Source organism: Labeo rohita, chromosome 4 (assembly GCF_022985175.1).
Source record: "Labeo rohita strain BAU-BD-2019 chromosome 4, IGBB_LRoh.1.0, whole genome shotgun sequence".
Taxonomy (NCBI): domain Eukaryota; kingdom Metazoa; phylum Chordata; class Actinopteri; order Cypriniformes; family Cyprinidae; genus Labeo; species Labeo rohita.
The window spans coordinates 33494611-33518023 of NC_066872.1; the positions used below are offsets into that span (position 1 = coordinate 33494611).

The window sequence follows — 23413 nt, forward strand, 5'->3', positions numbered from 1 at the left end:
GATTTGTGTATGTGTGTGAGCAAGGGAGAGGAAGATGGATGGAAAGCGTTTGACAGAGTCTGTTTGAACCGAGAGCTGCTGTGGAGGATTACGGTCCCTCTGATCAGAGTGAGGGAGGAAATAGAAAGAAGGAAATGGGAGAGAGAGCGAGGACAGGCAGATGTCAACATGTCTTTCAGATCCACTGGATTTGTCTGACCAGCGTTTGGTCTCAATCCATTGCTTTGAAATGCCACAATTCAAGGAGAGCTGTAGTTTTGATGAATTCTGTAAATAACTGAGGAGGTTTGATACATGCAGACATCAAACAGCACATCAGTTTGTGAAAAGTACAATAATACAATAATTCAAATGACAATTCAATGCACTAGCGCTAACGTCACTTTGACCTTCATATGAAAAGTTGCCAGTAGTGTCACAGAAAGGAGACATAACTATTTTGCCATTATATATTGTTAATAAACAAAATAATTTAAAGATATGTATCTATATAATATCTACAGTTGAGGTCAACAGTTTACATTCACCCTGCAGAATCTGCAAAATGTTAATTATTTGACCAAAATAAGAGGGATTATACAAAATGCATGTTGTTTTTTTATTTAGTACTGACCTGAATAAGATATTTTTCACATAAAAGATGTTTACATATAGTCCACAAGAGAAAATAATATATATATATATATTTTTTTAAAAAGACCCTGTTCAAAAGTTTACTTACAGTACACTTGATTCTTAATACTGTGTTGTTACCTGAATGATCCACAACTGTGTTTTTTTGTCTAGTGATAATTGTTCATGAGTCCCCTGTTTGTCCTAAACAGTTAAACTGTCCGCTGTTCTTCAGAAAAATCCCACAAAATCTTTGGTTTTAACAGTTCAGGACAAACAAGGGACTCATGAAATATCACTAAACCAAAAAGAAAAAAAACAACAGTTTTAAGAATCAAGTGTGTGTAAACTTTTGAACGGGGTCATTTTTTTTAAATTCAACTAGTATTTTCTCTTATAGACTATATGTAAACATCTTTTATGTGAATTATCTTATTCAGGTCAGTGCTAAAAAAAAAATAACATGCATTTTGTATGATCCCTCTTACTTTGGTAAAATAATTAACATTTTGCAGATTCTGCGTGGTGTACAGTATGTAAACTTTTGACTTCAACTGTATGTAATGTTGTTGTGAATTATTTTTGGCCTTGATAAACATATTGAAAATTTGAAATTATAGATGCACTGGCCATTAAATTCAATATTATTTTTAGTAGACACTGAAGAGTAAGTGAATTACGCATTATTTGTGTTGAGTGTGACCTTTTTGTTGCTTTCTTTCTTTTGAGCGTCCTGAAGTCCCATCTGATTTTAATGGGCGGAGCCCCTTTGCCCTCTGGGAGGGCTGTAGATAATTAAAAACCCTTATCTGTATGTGCTCGGTGTGTAAACCTAACTCCTTTTCTTCCTAGCATCCTTCTGTCGCCCTTTCCTTCAGACCCACATCAGGGATGAATCCTCCATCTGTCTATAGAGGGATGAGGAGCGCAGGCTGTGCTAATGAAAGTCGAACAGGAGGATGTGTGCGTAAGCGTCTGTGCGTATGCGCGATTTTGCCTGTGCGGGTGTCAAAGAGTATGAGATTTTGTGACATGCCGTAATCAAAGTTGAATTGCACTGTTCTGAGATAATGCTCTTAGATCAGGGAGGATAAATTCGGGATTGTTCAGATGCCCTTGGCCCCCTACTCCCTCCCACACACATCTGATGAAATTCAAGGTCGAGTGTTTGCAAAGCCTGGAAAGGCTCCAGTCAAACACTCTGGTCTTAGGTGATTTTAGTTGCTTATTTTTTTCCCATTGGTTTTTTTGGACCGTTGTCAATTAATGCCGCCAACTGGTCTCTGAGACCTTCACTTGACCTTATTTGGCCTGGGGTTTAGTTCGAAATGCAAAAAGTAGCATGAAAATAGAGGCTACCACTGCCAGCACCAGCCCACCCAACTTGAAGCCAGGATTTAAGCAGCCTGGTGTCAACTCAGTTTGCCATACTGATGCCCAGTGTGGAGCGTATGGTGTTTGGCAATTGGTGCACATTTTAGCCAGAAGGCCATGAATGAGACAGCCTGGATGGAGAAACATAGGCTTGTTGCAGCAGATTCAGTCTGAGATGTTGTAAGGCAGCATATAAATACAAATGCTTAAGTAATGATGCTTAAGAATCACAGAGTTCTCTAGTCCAGTCTTTAAAAATGCTTTTGACTCACAATTAGACATTTTCTTGTTATTGCTGTGCTACTTTGATTATTTGTGCTGGTTTTCTGGAAGCATAAAAGAAACTGCATCAAGTGAGACTTCACTGTCGCAGTTGTATCCTAGAAAGACAAAGAATTGGAATGAGAAGCATGAATATCCAATTATTTATCAAGTGAACACACACACACAGCTTAAACCCTAAATGTGCCATTTCCTCACATTCCCAGAGATGCTGCTTGTGTGTGGTATTAAACATGAATTCATTAGCACTCTTTGATGTGGCTACTCAGCATGTGGTCTCCAGTCCATGTATATGTGTGTGTGTTGCAAGCAAGCTTTCCAATAGAAGAGCTGTTTTTCTATTGGCAACATGCTACAGTGTTGGAGTATCTCCGGCCTGGAGGTCAACTCGTGTTTCCTGTTCAAGATACTGGGAATGCTGTATCCAGTCCAACTGGCAATCTCCTAAAGCAACCTATGGGAAGATGCTAGACTTACAAACCCCTGTTTTTGGATGACCTTGCAGATTAGCTGATTCTAAAGCCCAGCGCAAGATGCGTTTTTAAATATTTTACCACCATGGTTTGGCATGTGTACTTGCTCTTAACATCCAACCATGCACAAAAGAGCCTCTAGTACACCAAGCTGCTTACTATTTTACAATAGTTTGATATCTGCACATTAATATTTCAGAGAGTTGTTGGAGCCATAGCCTAATAGCTAGTAAGCATGCTACAGGTCCTGATACCATTTTTTCTCCCCATTCTCCCCATGTAGCTTCCCATTTTGTCTCTATTTTGTATTTAATTACAGAGCTTCTGCATGTAATTGCTTTATGGAAAGGATGTTGAGTCGTCTCTTAACTGCTATTTGAACCCACCAACGAGCTGAGGGGTCATAATTTGTGTTTTCATTCAGCTTTACAAGACCACCATTTCCTCATGCATGTTTTTACCTCGGCTCACATCTCTGTTTTCTCCCACTTTAAATGTAATCGCTAGTAAATGATACCTGCTGTAGTGTTTTGAAGTGGTTCTTTGCTAGACTTTTCTATCAGAGAACATTATCCCCCACTGCTCAGATTACACACACTACTGTATTTCCAACCATTCTTTTCCATATACACGAACACAGCTGCAGCAGGACCGTACTCACGCAGAATGGAAAGTGTGCCGAACTCTTTATTACTCTCCTATGCCTTTGAGTGGGCTAACGCTCCCTCCCCTAGTGCGTCTCTGCTTTCTGTTTCAATGGCTAATCATTACTGTGGAGTCCATACCCTTCACTCTGTATAACGTCTTAATGCCCACTACAATGGCTAGGCAGTGATTTTCACATCTGCTGTGAACCTCAGCAGTTAAGTGCCAGCCTAGCGTACCACTACTAGCTAAAAATAGTGTTTATGTACAAGGCTTTGTTGTGCATTTACGTTCAAACTTTTATCACTTGAGTATAAAGAGCAAACTTTGTTGCTTTTGTCCCTATTGTTCTGCCATTAGCATTTCCTTCTAATTAGCCCTGTGGTCCACCACTACTCAGAGATTGCAGACATGACTCTGAGCTCTGCCGCTCCTTCAGCTGTGTCAGCAGGTGAACTGCGCTATCTGGAAAGATAGGAGAAAATCGGCAAAGCATGCAAATCGCATACTGAGGGGAAAATCAATTAGAGGGCCAGAGGTCCGGCTGTGAGGTGGGGCACAGGCAGAGAAATTGTGCCCATCCTAGCTGTTAACTCCTGGGGCAAATGCATTATCCCATTGAGAATGGCATTCATTCATGCCAACTGTGCGAGCTCCCAGAGTGCCCTTTTCCACCTCTCTTTCTCGTTCTAATTACTCATGCGCTTTTCAAATGCCTAGAAAGCTGTCATGTGGCTTTAATAGTTTGTCTTGCTCTCTCCTTCTCTGAGAATCACAGTGAATTGTGGTATCTAGTTTCATTGCTGTCAAAGCTAATGCTAATATCTTTAATGCTAACTTTCTGTTCTTTCTCTCTGTGCAGGTACAGAATGTCCCCAACTTCACGAGAAGCCTGAATACTGATACAGAGCACAGGTAGCAAGTAGTGGACAGAGACACTCTTCCCGTAAGGCAACAGGACAATGGCTTCCCACAACAGGAGATGGAGCTTTTTCACTTTTTCGTGCTGCATCATTGTCCTGCTGGTTCCCCTCGTGGCTACGAGGCCACAACAGCCTTCAGCGGCATCCAGAGTACATGAGGAATACAGCACGTTCCGGGTGGAGGACCCTGAATGGACCTTTAACCACCTTGCGGTGGATCACAGAAATGGGAATGTGTACCTTGGGGCAGTGAACCGCATCTACAAACTCTCACCTGAGTTGGCCGTGCAGGTCTCGCATCAGACCGGTCCAGATGAGGATAACCGGAACTGCTACCCGCCCCGTATAGTGCAGCCTTGTAGCGAACCACTTACGTTGACCAACAACGTCAATAAGATGCTGCTCATGGACTACCGTGAGAACCGGCTGCTGGCCTGCGGCAGCCTGTACCAGGGTATTTGCAAACTCCTCCGTCTGGATGATCTCTTTAAGCTTGGAGAGCCCTTCCATAAAAAAGAACACTACCTCTCTGGCGTCAACGAGAGTGGCTCCGTTTTTGGGGTCATTGTGTCTTACGGTGACGCCTCGCCTGATAAGCTGTTCGTGGCCACAGCTGTCGATGGAAGGCCGGAGTACTTCCCGACGATATCCAGTCGTAAGCTCACCCGAAACTCTGAGGAGGATGGGATGTTCGCCTACGTCTTCCACGATGAATTTGTTGCCTCCATGATTAAAATCCCGTCGGATACATTCACGGTGGTGCCAGACTTTGACATCTATTACATATATGGGTTTAGCAGTGGAAATTTTGTGTATTTTCTCACATTGCAACCCGAAATGGGAGGAGGCCCAACGACAGGGTCATCCTCAGCCGGGCGCGAACAGGTGTACACTTCCAAACTGGTGCGACTCTGCAAGGACGACACCGCGTTCAACTCGTACGTCGAGGTTCCTCTCGGTTGCGTTAAGGGTGGGGTTGAGTATCGCCTCCTGCAGGCGGCCTACCTATCCAAGGCAGGTACCATCCTGGCACGTTCGCTGGGCATAGGACCCGACGATGACATCCTTTATGCAGTGTTCTCCAAAGGACAAAAAAGGAGGCCCAAGGAGTCATCTCAGGAGTCAGCTCTATGCGTATTCACTCTGAAAGAAATTAACGAAAGAATTAAAGACCGGCTGCAGTCGTGCTATAAAGGAGAGGGAACCCTGGATCTCGCCTGGCTCAAAGTGAAAGACATCTCGTGCAGTAGCGCGGTGAGTACATTCAGCACACCCCTGCTTACCTGCCATTAGCGGGACAATTCTACTTGTGACAGTTACTATAGTAACACTCTATGACTCACAGTGATTGATGTGAACACTGCTATTACACTGAGGGCTAGTCATCAAATTGTATACAAATTGAATTTTTTGAAATGAGACCATTCAAGTTTTTACCAGAGCGTAGAGCTAATTTTGGTCGGATGAAGGCACATGTATGAGGTAGTGCCCACTAGCAATACAATACCACTTTTGATCAATTACCACTGGCTGTGCTTATAACAAGCCTTTTGACAACACAGGACAAGGTATCGAAATAAAGTGACATTTTTAATGATTCCCTGGAAGCTGACTGTTTTGAAAGCAGAAAGCTTGTGTTTTAAACTGTGGGTGTTTGGGGTAAATGAATTGGAGAATTTGTCTTTCCAATTTCAGTCTGCATTTACAGAAAGACAGTGTTTTATCTTGCAGTAGATCTGATCACTATATGCAGGTAACATTTTTCTAGCTTATTTCTCTTGAATTAATTCTCACAGCAGTGACAGCTAAATTGCTAATATTTTGGTTACCAACGTATGGCCTGTTCCAAGTTGAATAATTCATTTGATCCAGTAGTTTTTCCCTCAGTTAAGGTTAAAATGTTTGTCACTTGTTTAAACTTTTTCCATTAGGTTAGGACACTCAGTTTTTCAGTTTTTCTAGACCTTTTGATAAAACACAGGCAAGTTATCGAAATGTGAAATTGCCTTACTCAAAGAATCAAACTATTATTATAATAACACTTCATTGAGTTCCAGCCGGGGAATAAATTAATTATTACCACACATGCCGCTCAGCGCCAGACCCAACGAATTCTTGCTCCTTTCAGGAACATGAGTGCTGGTTGAATTGAGTCAGGTCAAATGCCACCACAATAGAATGAAGCAATAGTATTCCTTTTAAGCACCTTGGAGTAGCATGTATTATAAATCAATGTATGTCATATGATTTTACCATTACTGCTCTGTGATATTGCCACTGTACCTTTAGGTAAATGATGGTATATGAGGTGGCAAATAAGGGTGTGATTTTTGTCAAGTTTTTCCTGATGTGGAGAGTATATGTGTGTGAACTGAGGTGGAAGTGAAACTGACACACACACTTACAGGCACTCACACACAAGAATAAATGTGAAGCAGACTGTGAGAGAGTGCTGTCGTGATAAGTGTATGGCTAGAGAGGGAGGAAGGAAGGGAGTTATGTTGAGGAATGGTGCCATTTTTGCATGCACTGCAGTATGGCCACTGCAGCATAAATTAAAGAGAGAGCGTCACAGTGAGGAGAGAGAGATGGATGGCCTGCGTCTCCTCCTCCGGTAACTATGGCTACTAGCTCCTCATTTAAAAGCCAGGCAAGTGTTTGATTGGGGAAGAAAAAAAAACAAGTAAGCTCAAACACATTATATCTGAGACTGATAAATGCTCTGTTACTGTTTAAATTATCTTCCACCGAGAGCTGTTAGATCTCACCCACAAATATAAACAAGGAAATATACAAACACATGATTACACAGGCTCATTAAAGACAACATGAAATTAACATTTCAGCTGTTTACTTTAATAAATGCTCCTGGCCTTAAGCATGATTTATCAGAGCTTCACAATTCTGATTCATGTTATTCTAAAGAATACAGTATCAAAATTGGGGATGCACAATATATTAGATGTCTCTTTTTTAAGTATATTGTTTTAAATATAGCTATGAAGTTAATAAAAGACAATAAAAAACAATGGCCACTTTTTATAAGCTTATCTTACATTTGCTTGTTGCGGAATATTCTGGGTCCTCTAAAAATACGGTACATTATGGAAGTTAAATGCATTGTGAATGCTGTTTCATGTTGTCTTTCACAGACTACATTAGGTATAAAGCAGCTTCCAAACACCCACAGGCAAAAGGAACATGGGCACGATTGCGCTGACTCACCTATGAATAAAGGCACCAGCTCGTAGACGGATGCATTCAGACACTTGTGTTTCAGTAAAACACCCACAAACACACATATATTCAAAAGCGTCCCAGGGCAAAAAAAGAATGACACATCTTTCAGGTGCTTCTGTGACTGAAGTTAAACGCTCTTGGGCTGCGGTATTCCTGAATGGGACTGTGTTGACAAGATAAAAAGTGGGAAATGACAGGAGTGAGAAAATGGCACATGAACCTGCTATCTTAGTGGGGGGAGATGGATGTTTCGCTAATATCACTCTGATGATTTTACAAGAATTGCAGCTGTTGGTCTCAGATGGGGTTGTGTTTTCAATAATGCATGAAAAACTCACTGCTGCCGAGTTGGAATATTGCACATCATCATTTAGCAAAACATATACAAGCTTCTCAGCACAAACCAAGAAGCATAAAGAAAGAAAAAAAGACTCTGTAGCGACTCGGTAGCTTTTTGACTTTCCTGATATGAAAGTCTAATTAAGTAAGCAGGGAAGCGCAGTGAGTTCAAGCAAGCCCCTCTTCATGAATGTGAAGATAACATTCTCTCAATATTCAGCCCTCTGCAAACATTACATCAACATGACATGATAGTAATGCAGGTTCGGTGAAGATATGAAAGTGATGTATATCTTAATATCCTCTCTGTGCCCTCTACAAACGATAAGGATATTATGCTGTGAAAAATCATAGCATAATGTAAGCCTGCCTCATACGAGATATATCTCTAGTTCTGTCCAAAATTCAGGTCTTTACTAGCAGTCATCGTGATGTATCATGTGCAGGCAGATGACATGGATGAATAGCTTTTTTATTATTTTAGATGTTGATCAAAAATAATATACAAAATATATGAACTATGATCTAATCTGGCTGAGACCAGGCAATGAGAATATTTGGCATGCATTCCATAACTGTTGTACTGCTTTAGTGGTGTTTCTTTTATAATTTTAGAAGGTTTTTCTTTCAAAATGTTTTCTTTTGTTAGCATAAATGTGGGATGTCTGTGACATCTTGGCATGTCAAGTTCAACTTTGTAAAACGCATCCTGAGACACCTGTGTTCCGTTGCACTGCTTTCTGTCATTTTTTTGATTTACAGTGATGGCTAATGTCACATTACCATAGTTTTACTATAGGAATAACTAGTAACTATGGTTACCATAGTAAATTTAGTGTGTGTATGTGTCAAAAATGTATTTGCAGAGGCAGCAGCAGCACTCTGTGCTTTGCTGACTCTTTCAAGCTCTCTGTTGCTCTTTTTTTCTCATGGTGTGTGTTTTTTTCCCCAATTAATGAATAGATGAGCAGCCCTACTGCTCATTAGGGCAGTCAGACTGCATGAAGGGGCACTGTTAATGTCAAACATGACATGTGCACACACACAAACTCACAAAAGAAAGGGTGTGGGTGTTCACTATGTGAGACGCACACCCTAGCTAGCCGTCTTTATCAGTTCATTAAAACAGACTTAGACTAAATCTTTCTAGATGGTGGTAATGAAGTCATCTCTCACGCACTGTACGTAGAGGCGTGGCATGTCGCACACAATGGTCATGCTGTCACCCTCATTAAGAAGAGATTGTGTGTCTTTGAAAAATGCACCATTACATGTGACATGAGCTCTTAATTATGTTCCATGCCCAGATGCAAAGGTGCCTCCTTTCTATTTGTTTTTTTGTTTTGTTTTTTTACTGTAGTTACTTTTATGTTAAAAATATATACACAGGTGAGGTCAAAAGGTTACATATACCTTGCAGAATCCTCAAAATGTAATTAGTTTACCAAAATAAGCGGGATCATTCAAAATGCATGTTATTTTTTGGATTTAGCACTGCATTAAAAGCCAGGGGTATAAACTTTTGAACATAATGAAGATGTGTACATTTTTCTTATTTTTCCTAAATATCATATTTCTTTTTCATTTAGTACTGCTCTTTAGAAGCTACAGAAGATGCTTACATGTTTCCCAGAAGACAAAATGAGTTAAATTTACCCTGATCTTCAAATTCACCAACTGGCGCCTAATGCATTGTGTTTCCTTCTGGAGCATCAGTGAGCATTTGAACCTTCTGTAATAGTTGCATATGAGTCCCTCAGTTGGCCTTTCTGTGAAAAGATGAATCTCAAAATCATACAGTCATTGTTGGAAAGGGTTCAAATACACAAAATGCTGAAAAACCAAAGAGTTTTTGAGACCTGAAGGATTTTTCTAAAGAACAGCAAGCAGTTTAACTGTTCAGGACAAACAAGGGAGTCATGAACAACTATCACTAAATAACAAAAACACAGTTGTGGTTTATTCAGGTAACAGTATTAAGAATCAAACCTATGTGAACTTTTGAAGGGGTCAGTAAATTCAACTATTATTTTCTCTTGTAGACTATATGTAAACGTCTTTCATGTGAAATATTTTAGTCAGCATTTTGTATGATCCCCCTTTTTTGGTAAAATAATTAACATTTTGAAGATTCAAGGTGTATGTAAACTTTTGACCTCAACTGTATACATACACAGAGCTGGGTAGTAACAGACTACATGTAATCTGGACTACATAATCAGATTCCATCAACTACTAATTAGAGTATATTATATTTTATAATGCTCATTATCAGAATATAGTTACTTTTTTATGGATTACATGATTACATATTCACACAATGGCAGTAATTCATTCTTAATTAAAATGATTCTCCATAATTCTTTAATTCTTGCAAAGGATCCCCACGTTAGATAAAAAGTAATCTTAAAAAGTAGTCAGAATACATTACCTAATATTAGTAATCTAGATTGCATTACTAACTGCAGTTTTCATAATGTAATCTGTAATCAGTAATGGACTATGTAATATAATATGAGAATATACTTTTTCCTCCACAGTCAAAGAAAATATAATTTGCCCAATACAGATATGCATTCATGAGATTTGAAGTCAGGCCCATGTTCTCTTAATCCCAAGTCCAGGGTTCGATAAGTCATGCTCACAGCTTTACTCCCACAGGGTTACAACTGGCAGCTGTGTGCTGCTATTTAAAGATCAGACACACCGAAGGGGAATCCAAATGCAGAGGCAGAGATCTGAAGCTCGCTCACGACTACTGTAGCTTTGGTTGTGCCAAACATCTCTCAGACTTCCCAAGTGCCTTTGGGCTTAGACAGATGAGTGTTCAAACCTGAAGAACAAAAGGAATTCTGATGTTTGTATTTATTTTTTGGATTTTAAAGTGCATGGGTTTGATTTGTGATAGACTGAAACATCACTGCCTACCATGCTTTTTATTTCAAACAAATACAAGTTAATAATATTGTTCCATTTTTGCAAGACCAAATATTTAAATGGGAGGAAAAAAACGATAGACATCAATATCCATTGTGTAGTTTCCCATTTTTTCCATTCCTGTTAATATTGAGATTATATATATATATATATATATATATATATATCCTATATATAAGATATTTTGATACTTGTGATATATAAATGTATGGCGGTATACATATATATATCCTAGTAAGGAAGAAGATTATTTTGAGGCACTTGTGATGATACAAATGTGCATGGCGGTATCACATAATGAATGTTTTTTGTGCGTGGAAGTCTTGGTGTCTATAGATCATTCTTTGTTGACATCTGACCTATAAAAAAAAATCTTCCAGCGTCCCATGTTCCCTATGTCAGCAGAAAGAAATGGTGTGAAAATGAGTCTGGCACAGTAAATTCAGCCTTCTAGTCTCCTGGAGTGATGTATTCAAGCAAACAAGGGCGGCACACGCTATTAGGGTGTTTTTTTTCTTAATTTATGCATTTTTCTCAAGCTCAGCTCGCTTATGGAAACATTGCGGTCAGAGAGATAAGAACATTTTAAATTAAGATTGGTCTCATTATTATTCATAATCATCTCAATTATAAGTCATTAAAATCAGGCTATAGGCTGTTCCCTTACAACTGTCAGTCTCTCTGCATGCTCATTACATATTATTGCCAAATAATTAGTGCTTTTCACCCTCCTAGACAGATCAGGATTTTTAGACCTCATACTATCGAAATGGCTGTCAGTTCTCATTAGTTTCCAACTGCTGGGCGTACTTTTTTTTTTTCCATTGAAAGTGTGATTTGTAATTACTTTGTTGCGTTGATCTGGCAATCATGATGGACTTATATTGGCATGCAGTATTGTGCAAAAGCAAATGTTTTTAGGTATGAATACTATTGTAAAAATGTGCAATTCACCATTTTGCATAAGAGTGAAATATTTTCTCATGCAGATTTCTCATTGGCTTTAATTTTTTTTTCGCCAAGTCAAAATTTCGCCAGCGTGACTGCCTTATTTTTTCATGTTTGAAATGTAGGTAAAATTAATGAAAGCACCTATAAATTGAACAAGATGTTAGTTTATCAGTCTTAAATACTGTAGGCCCCCTGAGAGCTCTTGAATTTTCATTAACATGGCTCCAGTTCCTCGCCAAGTTTCCTCTTTGGTGACGCTTTCTGGAAGAACCACTTTATGGGACGGTGTGACATGGTTTTAATCAGTCGCTTGCACAGTGCGCAGTGCATTTCCATTCATTAAAGTCGATCTCCAGGTTTATTGGCCTCAGTAATTACATCTCCCGTCGTAAGTACTGCCGCAAAGGTCATAATCCATCATAAGATCGTTATCTCCTAATCAGACTAAACTCACTTTACATGTAGATGTGAAAAGGTTATGTGCTCCAGCACTTGTTGGATATTTCTTGAGCAGTGCGGCAGTTTTGCCGCCTTTTCTTCATTCGTTGGAGCCATCGTAAATCTTATGTAGTTCTACACATGCATGTACACCCATGTTGACAGAGGAATGCGCGCACAAGCACAGGTACATTGCCATTGTGTTGCTTCTGACAGTTTAGATCTCAGAAAACACAATGTGAAGTCTAAACCTGCCTTCAACAATTCATAAATGCATGAATTTTTTATATCCATCTAACACACAACCTCAAACAATGGCTTAAGAGCACACAAATGCAAACACAACCTCTTTATTCATAAGTGCTGACATTTCACATCCCAGGGGTTTCATTGATCCGCAAAGAATGATGTATGCGGTGACATCATAGACAGCTGCTGAATGCGTTTTTTTGTCACTGAGCTTTGCTCAACCAAATCAAACAAATGACTCTTTTCTGATTGGTCTCCTGAGCTTTGCATAAATGTTGTAATCACAGAAATCTGTCAGTTTTCATTTACCTGCGGTAGGTCTTGAGATATCTGTGTTTAAAGCAGCTTCAGGAGGTGTAGAGCAGATGTGAGAAAGCTTCACAACTCACCTGCTTTTTAGATACCATCACAGATCTGTGAAAATCCTGTCCTGTGGCTGCATTTAGATGTTGAACTCTACTGTGTATCTTTACGCCAGCATAGTGCCATAAGATGGGATTTTAGGGTTTGATTTTTATATCTTTAACTCTCATTTTGATATTTTTGACAATTTCTTTGAAGCTTGCAGATTCGGTTGGAGGTAGTGATATTGCTCAGAAAAGGCCAATGTTGGATCAAATAATACCCGCAAAGTGCTTTCAAATGGAGGTCTTTGCTATGGAAGCGGAAGCGCGCAGAATCTCTTTCTTACCGAAAGGGTTCACAGTCATTAAGTCATTAAATGTCATTACGTGCAGATAGTTGTGCGATATTCATCACTCACATCTTTTCATTCTCTCTTAGTCGAGTTCTCTAGTAAAAGCAGCACTGGGTAGAGGCCACAGCAGGATGGAAACAGAGATGATGAGACCTTTAATTCAAAAGAGCAGTGTAAAAGACAAATGTGAGAAGGATGGTATGTAGGGATGAGTGATGGGGTGGGCTATATACCTGTATCGTGAGTACACGCTCACGTGACATTGCTTGCTACGTGGTCATTAAAACGTAGCATTTGCATGCATTTTTAAGTATCGCGGTTTAAAAACAAGTGATTTTAAAGTTGTTAATATGCAATTAGCAGTTTCTAAGCGCTGTCAGAGCACTGGAGTATTTTTGCCACTTTATAGGCCTTGAATGGTTAAACACACTTGTATGTGTCAAAATGCTCAGATTTTAGGTCTTAAGTGAAAGCAAACAGCTGAGAAAGAAAACGTGTAACAGTATTTTGGATCCTGGCAGCTCTTAAAATGATAGCAGTCTGATATTCCTGGTCATTCATGTTAATCAAACAACAAAAGAGAGAAAATCTCTCACTGCTCTTGATGAAATTACTTTTTTCAAACTTTAAAAAAGAAATATATATAATTTGTACATACTTTATACAAAGTATGTAGCATTTCTGTTTATTATTCTTATTTAATCGCTGACTGTTTACTTGTTTTCAGCTTGAGTTTTTGTGATACTGACTATTCACTGACAAGAATTATAATAATTTCAGGGGTATCAAAAATTTTGATATGAAAAAGACCTTATATAAAGCCATAATAACTATATTGTAATATTTATAGTTACTGTGAAATAAATTACTCATATTATGCATGTTGCGATAGTCAGTGTAACTGGTTTTACCCAGTACGTACTGAAGCCACAACACTGGTTTCACCACTTGACCACCATGGCACTGCTCCCATCATCGTTTTGATAATTTTATATTAATAAAAATCATTTAGTTCAGTTGGAGAACAGACAGTACAGTTAAAAACTAAACACAGCTGCTCAATGCAGTGTGCCGAACAACAGTCGCATCACAGATTCGTGGCAGGAGTCCGATTTAATTTATTACATGAGGAGAGTGAGCCGAGCTGATGAGTGAGGTGAAAAAAGCAAGACGTTGGCACAGATTTCGTTTCGAAATTACAAAAGCGCCTGTTTTAAAAATATTTTGGTTTTTGAAAGGCCTGTTGACTGTCGCCGTTTATCTAAAAGGTGATTTTGGCAGGTCATTGGGAGAACATTTGTTTCTTATTTATTTAATTCCACCATGTTTGCTAATTTTCAGTATTTTTTTAGAATTAAACTTTGTGGAAGTTATGTGTTATTTTACATTAGGCCTATACCATGGTGTATTTTATTAGTTTTGTTAATAAATGAATCATTCTATGTTTAATATAAATGAGTTTGTCATACTGTTTTGTTGTTTGTCATACTGTCCATTCAATTAATTGACGTCGAATTTGAAAGTGAAAGTAAAATGCGCACAGGCATTTACAAGCTGTTTAGGCTACGTTTACACCACAACGATGTAATCAAAAACTGAAAAGTTTTTCCCTTATGTTTTTAAAAAGTTTTACATATACACGACAATGTTTTCAAAATGATTCACATTTACACATTAAAAGAAGAGCAAATCATCCTGGTGATACCGGTCCAAAAGGGTGTTTTTGAAGTGATGCCTTAGAACCATCATTTTTGCTTCCACACAGAACCTTTCAGTGAAGAGTTCTTAAAAGAACCATTTTGAACATTTTAAAAATCTGAAGAACCTTTTTCCACTATAAAGAACCTATTCTGCATTTAAAAGGTTCCATGGATGTTCAAGGTTCTTCATGGAACCATCAATGCCAATAAAGAACCTTTATTTTTAAGAGTGTATTACTGGTGTTGTCACACGTCGGTTAACCGGTGGGAAAATTTCATTACTGTCACATCCCTAACTTATATCATGGTATAAGATTTTGGTCATATCGCCCACCCCTACTGAAAAAACTCTAACATCTGTTGTTAACTGGATGAAGCAATATGGCATGCCTCCCTACTTGCCAAGTTAAAAATAGTCGAATGTCTTGAAACTCTTGCTCCATTTGCTTGTTCTCTGTCAGGAATGGGCAAATCTGGATCTCAGTGTCCACTGTCCTGCAGAGCTTGACTCCAACCCTAAAAAAAAACATTACTGAACAAGCCAATCATGGTCTTCAGGTTTACTGAAAATGTACAGGCTGGTGAGCTAAACTCTGCAAGAAAGTAGACCTTGAGGGCCAGAGATGCCTATCCCTGGTTTTTAAACACAAGGCTGTATCCTAAGAAACATGTTGGTTCAGGTGAAACTGAAATCAGGCTAATTACAAAACAAATTAGTCAAGTAGTTGTTCAGGCAACCCACCAAATAGTTGAATTTGAGAATATGCGGTTTTTGTGCATCACTAATAGAGTGCCATTACGCTGTTTTCCCGAAAGGTTCATCTCTGTGGAGAGCCAGCGTGATTGTCTATCAATCGTTCAGCCCTGATAGAAACCATTAAGACCGAACGAGTGGAGAATGCACCCAATCAAACGCAAAACGGACACAAAAAACAACCTCTTAAATGCCGCAGGATTGTGCGAGCGCGAGGATTGCCGTGCTCCGAGCTGATTGAGTGTTGATATAATTACGTCGAACATGGAGCTGAGATTTGTGGGAAATAATGTCTTTGTTGCTAACAACAATCCCTGCGTGAGATATTACTTGAGCATGAAAAGGAAAGACTCTGAAAGGGTAATTATATGACTGTGCAGAATTAGCTCTTGAAGAGCCGATTCATCATCTGAATGATGTACACTCGCAGCACTGATCAGGGTTTATTTGCATAAACTGTGCATTTTGATCAAACTGTGATCTATTAATAGCGCATTAAAATGTTTTGCGCCCTCTCAGCTAACAGTGAGGAATACAAAAGGCCTTTTGAACTAAAAAGTGTGTAGTTCGTGCCCCAGACCTGCAACTAGGGTTTACTTCTTGTGCCAGATGCTCTTCAAGGTTGGTCCCCTATGTGCTCCGATTGGACAAAAAGCTTCTAAAAGAAAAAAAAAGCTTGGATTTCACTTGTTGTTCTACTATCCAGGGACACAGAGACGCCGGCGCAAGGAAAGAGAGCTGCCTTTGTGTTGCAGGACGTAGCCAGGCAGCGAGCGGTCCGAATGACCTGATTCTGCTTCCTTGTCTCTGGAAGCAGTTCAAATGAAAAAACGGTGCCTGCGCTGATCCAGAAGCTTTTAGTTGCGCTCGTCAAGCCATTCCCTCCTCCTTTCTTTATTTCCCCCCCTCCTCCTCCTTTACACCTTCAGACGCGCAGCGTGAAATTGCCAATAATGCGGCAGCTTGTTCGTGCGCTCCGCGCCGAGAGCGAGCGAGGCAGCCGTAGACGGAAAGTAAGCATAAAAGGCGGAGAAACGGAGAGCGCGAAGAAGGGTGGCAGGGAGGGCGCCCCCTCTCGCGCACGGGGCGTTGAGAGATGTTATTTACGTCGGGATGGGGAGAGAGAGGAAATGTCATGTTTATGTGGCTAGGTAATGAAAACGTGTCTGCTTCCTGAAAGGTTGACTGACAGGAAGCCTATTTCATTAGATTGCAGCACATAGGCTCTGATTGGCATGTTGTTCACCTTGCCAGAAATATCGTGGCATATGCCAATGAGAAGACGTCGAGACACATGCTCCATCCCCTCCCCACCAGTCTGTGTCACAGGCATATGCACCCTGCCACGCAAAGGCCTGGGCTTTTTGATAAAATATCCACGATGCCAAAAGGCATTAGTCTGTGTCACAACTATGACTGTCATTGTGTTTATTCTTAGCGCCGTTTTCTTTTTCAGTCTTAACCTCGGAGGTGGCAAGTCTTTGTAGCTGTTGCTACAAGTCTGCTGCGTTGGGGCTTTACACATTTTGACCCGTGTAAGCAGGATGAAGGGTGCTGGAGGCCATGATTGCGGTCGAGTTTTATTTTTATTTGCGTGTGTAAGCAGGTGCGCACGTAGAAGCAGGTTGCTGCTGCCTCAACAGCCTGCGATGATTCATGGCCCCCGATATGGACAGGAGACATCTGCAGAAAGACTAACACTGCAGAAAACAGATCTTTCATGTAGCTGCGGCTTTCTAACAAGAGCCATGCGCTAGAAATGAGCACCATTACTCTGGGCTGGCAATGGCGAGCCGAGTGGCACGCAGGCTTTGGCTGACAGCAGAACATTTCTAAAGGTCAGACATCTGCGGTGAGAGAGAGAGAAAGAGAGAGAGGAAAAAACATATACAGCATTGAACATTTCCCTGTTCTCTCTCCCTCCTTCATTTCTCTATTTATTCTTCATTCCGGCTTGTATTGAGTGAACTGAGAATTGAGTGCGGTGTTCGCTATCGATTCGGCCGATCACTCATAAACCGCCATTTTAGAGAGACAGCCCCTGTCTTCCATTTGCTTAATGAAGGGTCTTGTATCTCCTGACCGCTGACAAATAGACATTTGCTATATTGTATGTAAAGACCCATCCGGTCACTTGATTGATCGTGTCTCTTGAAGGTTGGTCCAGTCTGCTGCTCCTCCACAGTTTTGTCCCTTGGCCTACATTTTCAAACAACATTAGCTGGGAGCTGTTGTTATTAAGATAAATGCCACTTCAGATATAATTGAACTTTCATCAAGGGAGTTTGTACATTATGTCAGTACATACACAGAGAGTTTATGAGTGATAATGTACATCCAGATGCTTCCTCTCACAACCTGGGCACCATTCAGGATTGCCCTTCGCCTACTTCATCACTGGGGACTGTGCTGTGGGGTGCCTGGGGGCAAAGCGCAGCTCAAGCTGTCTCATGTTTCATGATCCAATTGAGAGTATATGCCATTAAAAACTGAAATATTAATGCTAATAAAGCAGTTTGAGACACCTGTTAGACTACCTAATGATGGACAATTATGGATCATGCTTTCAGAAGGAAATTAGATCTTTTAAAGTGCCTGACATCATCGTCTAGGTCAAACTAATGTAGATGACACAAACAGTGGACGTTATTTTATAGTATTTGTGTTTACATGAGATTTTTTTTTACTCACCCCCATGTCATCCAAGATGTTCATGTCTGTCTTTCTTCAAGAAAAAAGAAATTAAGGTTTTTGAGGAAAACATTCTAGGATTTTTCTCCATATAATGGACTTCAGTGGGGATCGGCAGGTTGAAGGTCCAAATTGCAGTTTCACTGTAGCTTCAAAGGGGTCTACACGATCGCAGACGAGGAATAAGGGTCTTATCTAGTGAAACAATTGGTCATTTTCTAAAAATAAAGTGTCCACGACTATGTGATCACATTGGAAAGGTCACATGTGGTTAGTTTTTCATCCGTGTACTTCAGTTTAAAAATGTAGGGTAGGGCGAAACACTCCATCTCATTTTCTCCAACTTCGAAATCGTCTGACATCGCTGTTTTACTTGTTTTTTTTTTGTGGTTTTTTTTAAGGATTTGGCTTTCCTTGTACATCTGCTTTGTAAACACTGGGTCAGTACTTACTTGTGGTTAAAAAGTATATAAATGAGAATTTTTTTTTTTTTTTTTTTTTTTTTTTAGAAAATGAATGTTCGTTTCGCTAGATAAGACCCTTATTCCTCAGCTGGGATCGTGTAGAGCCCTTTGAAGCTGCATTAAAACTACAATTTTGAAGATCCCCATTGAAGTCCACTATATGGAGAAAAATCCTGGAATGAGATATTGGAAGTTTTTTCTTTAGAATGACATACAGTATGTAATTGTTCACATTTAATTAACAGTTACAAGGACTGTGTGTTTTATTTTATTTTTTCTTTCATTCTGAAAGATTTTAAATGAAACAATTTGCATAATATAGTATAAAAAAATCTGTTTGAATTAACATTCAAAGTTTTTTTTCTGAGTAGGCCTTATCAGAGCCTGAGGAGACACTCATGAATGAATTAAAGGCCGTGAGCGTATCATATTTGGCAGCGCTTGAGAAGTGTTATGGTTTCATGCCCTCAATGAGTCAAAGCCCTGGGCATCATTAATCATGCTTTCGATTTGTTTGACATTTTATCCTGAGGTCTGTGCAGCTGTTTCAATGGATGCCGTTGTTTCCAAAGCCCTCGCAGCAGACTGAAATATGGAAGCATTACCAAATTATTATTTCTATATCAGAAGCTGTAAATCACTCCATTCTGGCTGACACTGGCAACTTTCCCAACCATATGTTACATGTCACATAAAGTCGCACGGCATCACCTGAAATGCCATATTTAAAAGATGCTTTTTAAGATGCTTTTCCAGCTGAAATGATAAATGCACTTGGTCTTATATCAGATAAACCTCACAACCCCATTTTAGATATGACTGGCTGAGTTGTTGCTAAGTAATGACAATGATGTATTTGCTGTGAAGCTGCATTGCAAATGGTCCAGTAAACATGTATGTCGGCTTTGTCTACAAAATTGATCTATTTCCATATCCTTGCTAATGTTCATCACATTTCTTTTAACTAGATGAATTAAACATTATCGTTCTTCTTTTTTTTTTTAGCTCCTCACCATCGACGACAACTTCTGTGGTCTGGATATGAACGCCCCACTCGGCGTCTCGGAGATGGTACGCGGAATTCCACTGTTCTCCGAATCCAATGACAAAATGACATCGGTTATCGCCTATGTGTACAAGAACCACTCTCTGGCTTTCGTAGGGACCAAAGGGGGTCGTCTAAAAAAAGGTAGGACTCATGTTTCTTTTGCAGGAGAGTGAGAAGCCATGGAGTTGACTCATTTAAGGATTGCATTGTCGCTGTGTGCTTCTAAAAAGCCTTAGAGGTCTAGCAAGTCTTGTGTAGTAATTGCTGACATTGGGCATTTTATGACACATGAGAAGATCAGTGGGGTCCACTAAATCCCGCTCTGTAAGAACGTTTGATCCAGTGAGTTGTGCAACCGTGGTCATGCTCGGCAATCTTCTGCCGTCGTGTCAGACGGTTGTAGAGAGGAGCGGTTGGTAAGCGGCGCAGGCGGAGAGGGCCATGGGAATCCCTGCACAGGCAGAGGCTGTCGGGGGTAATTGGATGATGCGGTGCAGGGGCTTTCGGCCCGGTACCCTCTTCTCTGACTGTGCCTCAGAGGAGCCGTGTCTGAGACGAATCCAAGGGCCAGCCAGACACTGCACAGAGCAGAAAATAACATTAAAATAGAGAGAGAGAGAGCACGACAGCAAGGGAGGGAAAGACAGACAGAGAGGGAGAGAGAGAATGAGAGTATCATTTTTCTCTTTTTCTCAAGTGCTAAACCTCCAGGGTGTTGACGTTACAGACGGGCAAATCTTTGCCAAAAGGCAGGATTCCAATTTGACGCATTCTTGTTATTGTGGTGGTGCGTTTTGTAGTCGGATCTGGTTGTGGATGAAAATCCGTGGCGTAACAGACTAGTCCTTTCCTAAAAAAAAAAAAAATGCATCCCTGAAGAAGGAAACAGAGGAGCCATTTTGGTGATAGAAATGTTTTTCTGAAACTTTCCAGCCTGTTCACACCAAGAACGATAACTGATTATGGCCTACACCAACGCATGCTAATGTTTTGTTTATTATAAGTGCATGTGTATGTGGTGTTGACTTCCCTGTTCTCATAGAGTTAGAATGATTATTAAAACATCATAGTTATCTTTATAATGTGAATGGGCCTTTATCCACCTAATTAGACACATCTTGTGTTCAAATTCCATCCAAAATTATACTGTTGAGACTAATGCAATTGGATATGGAGCACTGATGCTTCAAGGCAACTCAGTGATAGCTTTTAGGTAATACGGATGTTTTTTCTGAGGGCCGTTCCAATAAAAAAATCCTTGTTTTGTTAGAGACTATAATTGACGAAATGACACAGACACCAAATTGCGGATACGAACAAAAGTGTGCAGCCAAACAAATCTCCAGGGAACAGACAGACAACACAGTGACGTTCTCATTCAGGCAGACGGACAAACATAGCCATGCACACACACAAACACATACAGAGAAACCTTTTAGTTGCCATTTCGGTGATTGCAGATCTCTGCGGGAAAACAACAGATGATGTCACTGTTGCCTTTTAGACAAAACAAGAAAATAGTCAGCACTGGCAGTCATTAATCAATGAAAATGAGTTTATTACCATCCCTTTTGCATGGTGATTTATAGGCCGCCAGCACGTCACACTCAGTAAATTGTTTACTAGCTGAAGACAAGCTCATCACCAAAAGTAAATATTATCTGGAGCAACTCTGATCGTTTATAAGACGGATGTAGAGGGGAAAAAAACCCTCAAAATTGGAGTTTTGTGGCTCTTCATGCTTGTTGGTTAGCTTTGGCATTTACATGGTAATGAACTCCAAAATGTTGAATAAATCCATTAAGCAATTTATAAATTTACAGTCTTTTTATTCTGGGAAACTGTAGCAATAAGGCAGATCACTCATCCTGCACCGGATTTTTGTCCAGTCTTTAGAAAGAAAATGTTTCATCCCCTAAAACCACCTAGCAAGTAGCAAATTAAGCTTATTGGCTATTAAAAAAAGAATTTTCCTACCCAAATTTAGTTTCAATTGGAAATACATCAGCACATGGTTAGAAAAGGAAAACTGCTTTTCAAGTGACTTTGTTGGAGTCTTTAAAGTGATAGTTCACCTAAAAATGAAAATTAGCCCATTATTTACTAACCCTCCATGCATCCTAGGTGTATATGACTTCCTTCTTTCAGATGAATACAGTCGGAGTTATTTTGTTTGTTTACAAAAGCAAAGGAAGCAAAGTTTCCTTACTTTAGCAATGGAAAACTCCTCCTCTTGGCTTATATCAAAATCCTCTGACATATTTCTTTACAAATCCTTGTTTTGTCTCTTCACTGCACGTCATCCACCTAGGACGGCTTCAGTGTACGACCAATTGGCGCAAGCTAGAAGTGATTATTATGTTTTAAATATGGATATTTTTCTCACAGAAACACATCGATTAGCTACAGCAGGCCCCCCGGAGCTGTGTGGAGCACTTTTTATTATGGATGGATGCACTTTGTTGGACTTGTTTTGACCTGTTGAAGAGAAACACTCGCCTATTACCATGGTAAAGCTTAAGAGCCAGGACATGTTTTAATGTAACTCCGATTAGATTTGTCTGAAAGAAGGAAGTCATATACACCTAGGATGCCTGGAGGGTGAGTAAATAATGGGCTCATTTTCATTTTTAGGTGGGCTAGCTTTTTAAGAGGCTTGTTTCAACAGTATAGATGAATGAAAAACGAAACAAACAAACAGCATTGTAGATAATGTAGACCTGTTGAGTCTCCATGTTAGAGAACAACAAAAGATAGAAAATAGTTTTCATTTAATGCCGTATTTTTTGAATGTAAATGTCGGTATTAGGATTACTTAGGTGGAACGTGACAGCAGAATCCCCACCAGGTATTTATTTAAAATTTGTATGGGATAATCCAAGGCTTACAGCATTCAGCATTGCTGTGGTTCTTCTAACTGTAGTTAGCGTTCTCTGTGTGATTGACTCCGAGAGGAGGTGCAATGGCAGAATGTTCTGTGTCTCACTGCGTTAAAAGACAGAGCTGTAGCCAAACCCCAGAGAGAAGCAGTAAACAACTTCTAAACCCTAGAGAATATCACACAGACACATTTTTATGACGTGCACACACACACACGCGGCCGTCAGCATAAAAAGCACAGAGCTGAAAACACGAAACTGCTGCGTTTGCGGCAGCAGTTGTTCAGCACCCCTGGCACTGCGGCGGACCCCTAGACCAGATGTGGTTTTGGGACTTTGGAACCTCTCTGTCCTCTTTTGGTCTCTTGTTCTTCATTCATCCATCTATCCATCCAGCCATCCATGTCTGCCTGTCTTCCTCTCCCATATGTCTCTCTCTCTTTTTTATTTAACTGTTTATTTTTTAAATATGTGTCTAGTGCACAAGTTTATCCTTTGCCCTTCATTTAGTTCTACAAAGTTTACTGCGTTAGTCAAGAAGTTGAAATTGGCCAACGTGTTTTTGTTCTGCCAAAAATCATGTTGTGTAATAATTGTTGTTTCCCAATTCTTAATAACTTGCAGGATTTAAAACTCTCCAATCCCTTTAGTTCTTCTCATTGGCATCTACATTATCCTTTCAAAAGCCCCTCATGACTCCTTTCAGTGTTTACGTAT

At 39.9% G+C, this 23413-nt stretch overlaps 1 protein-coding gene across 1 annotated transcript in view; it reads left to right on the forward strand.

Moving 5' to 3' along the window:
- LOC127163845 (plexin-A4-like) overlaps positions 1–20061 on the forward strand; it is a 33447-nt gene extending 13386 nt beyond the window's left edge. The window contains exons 2-4 of the mRNA XM_051107309.1: positions 4249–5563; positions 19775–19958; positions 20048–20061. Of these exons, the coding sequence (XP_050963266.1) occupies positions 4349–5563; positions 19775–19958; positions 20048–20061 (1413 nt within the window). The 5' untranslated portion in view covers positions 4249–4348. The remainder of the gene's footprint in view (positions 1–4248; positions 5564–19774; positions 19959–20047) is intronic.
- The last annotated feature ends 3352 nt before the right edge of the window (positions 20062–23413 follow it).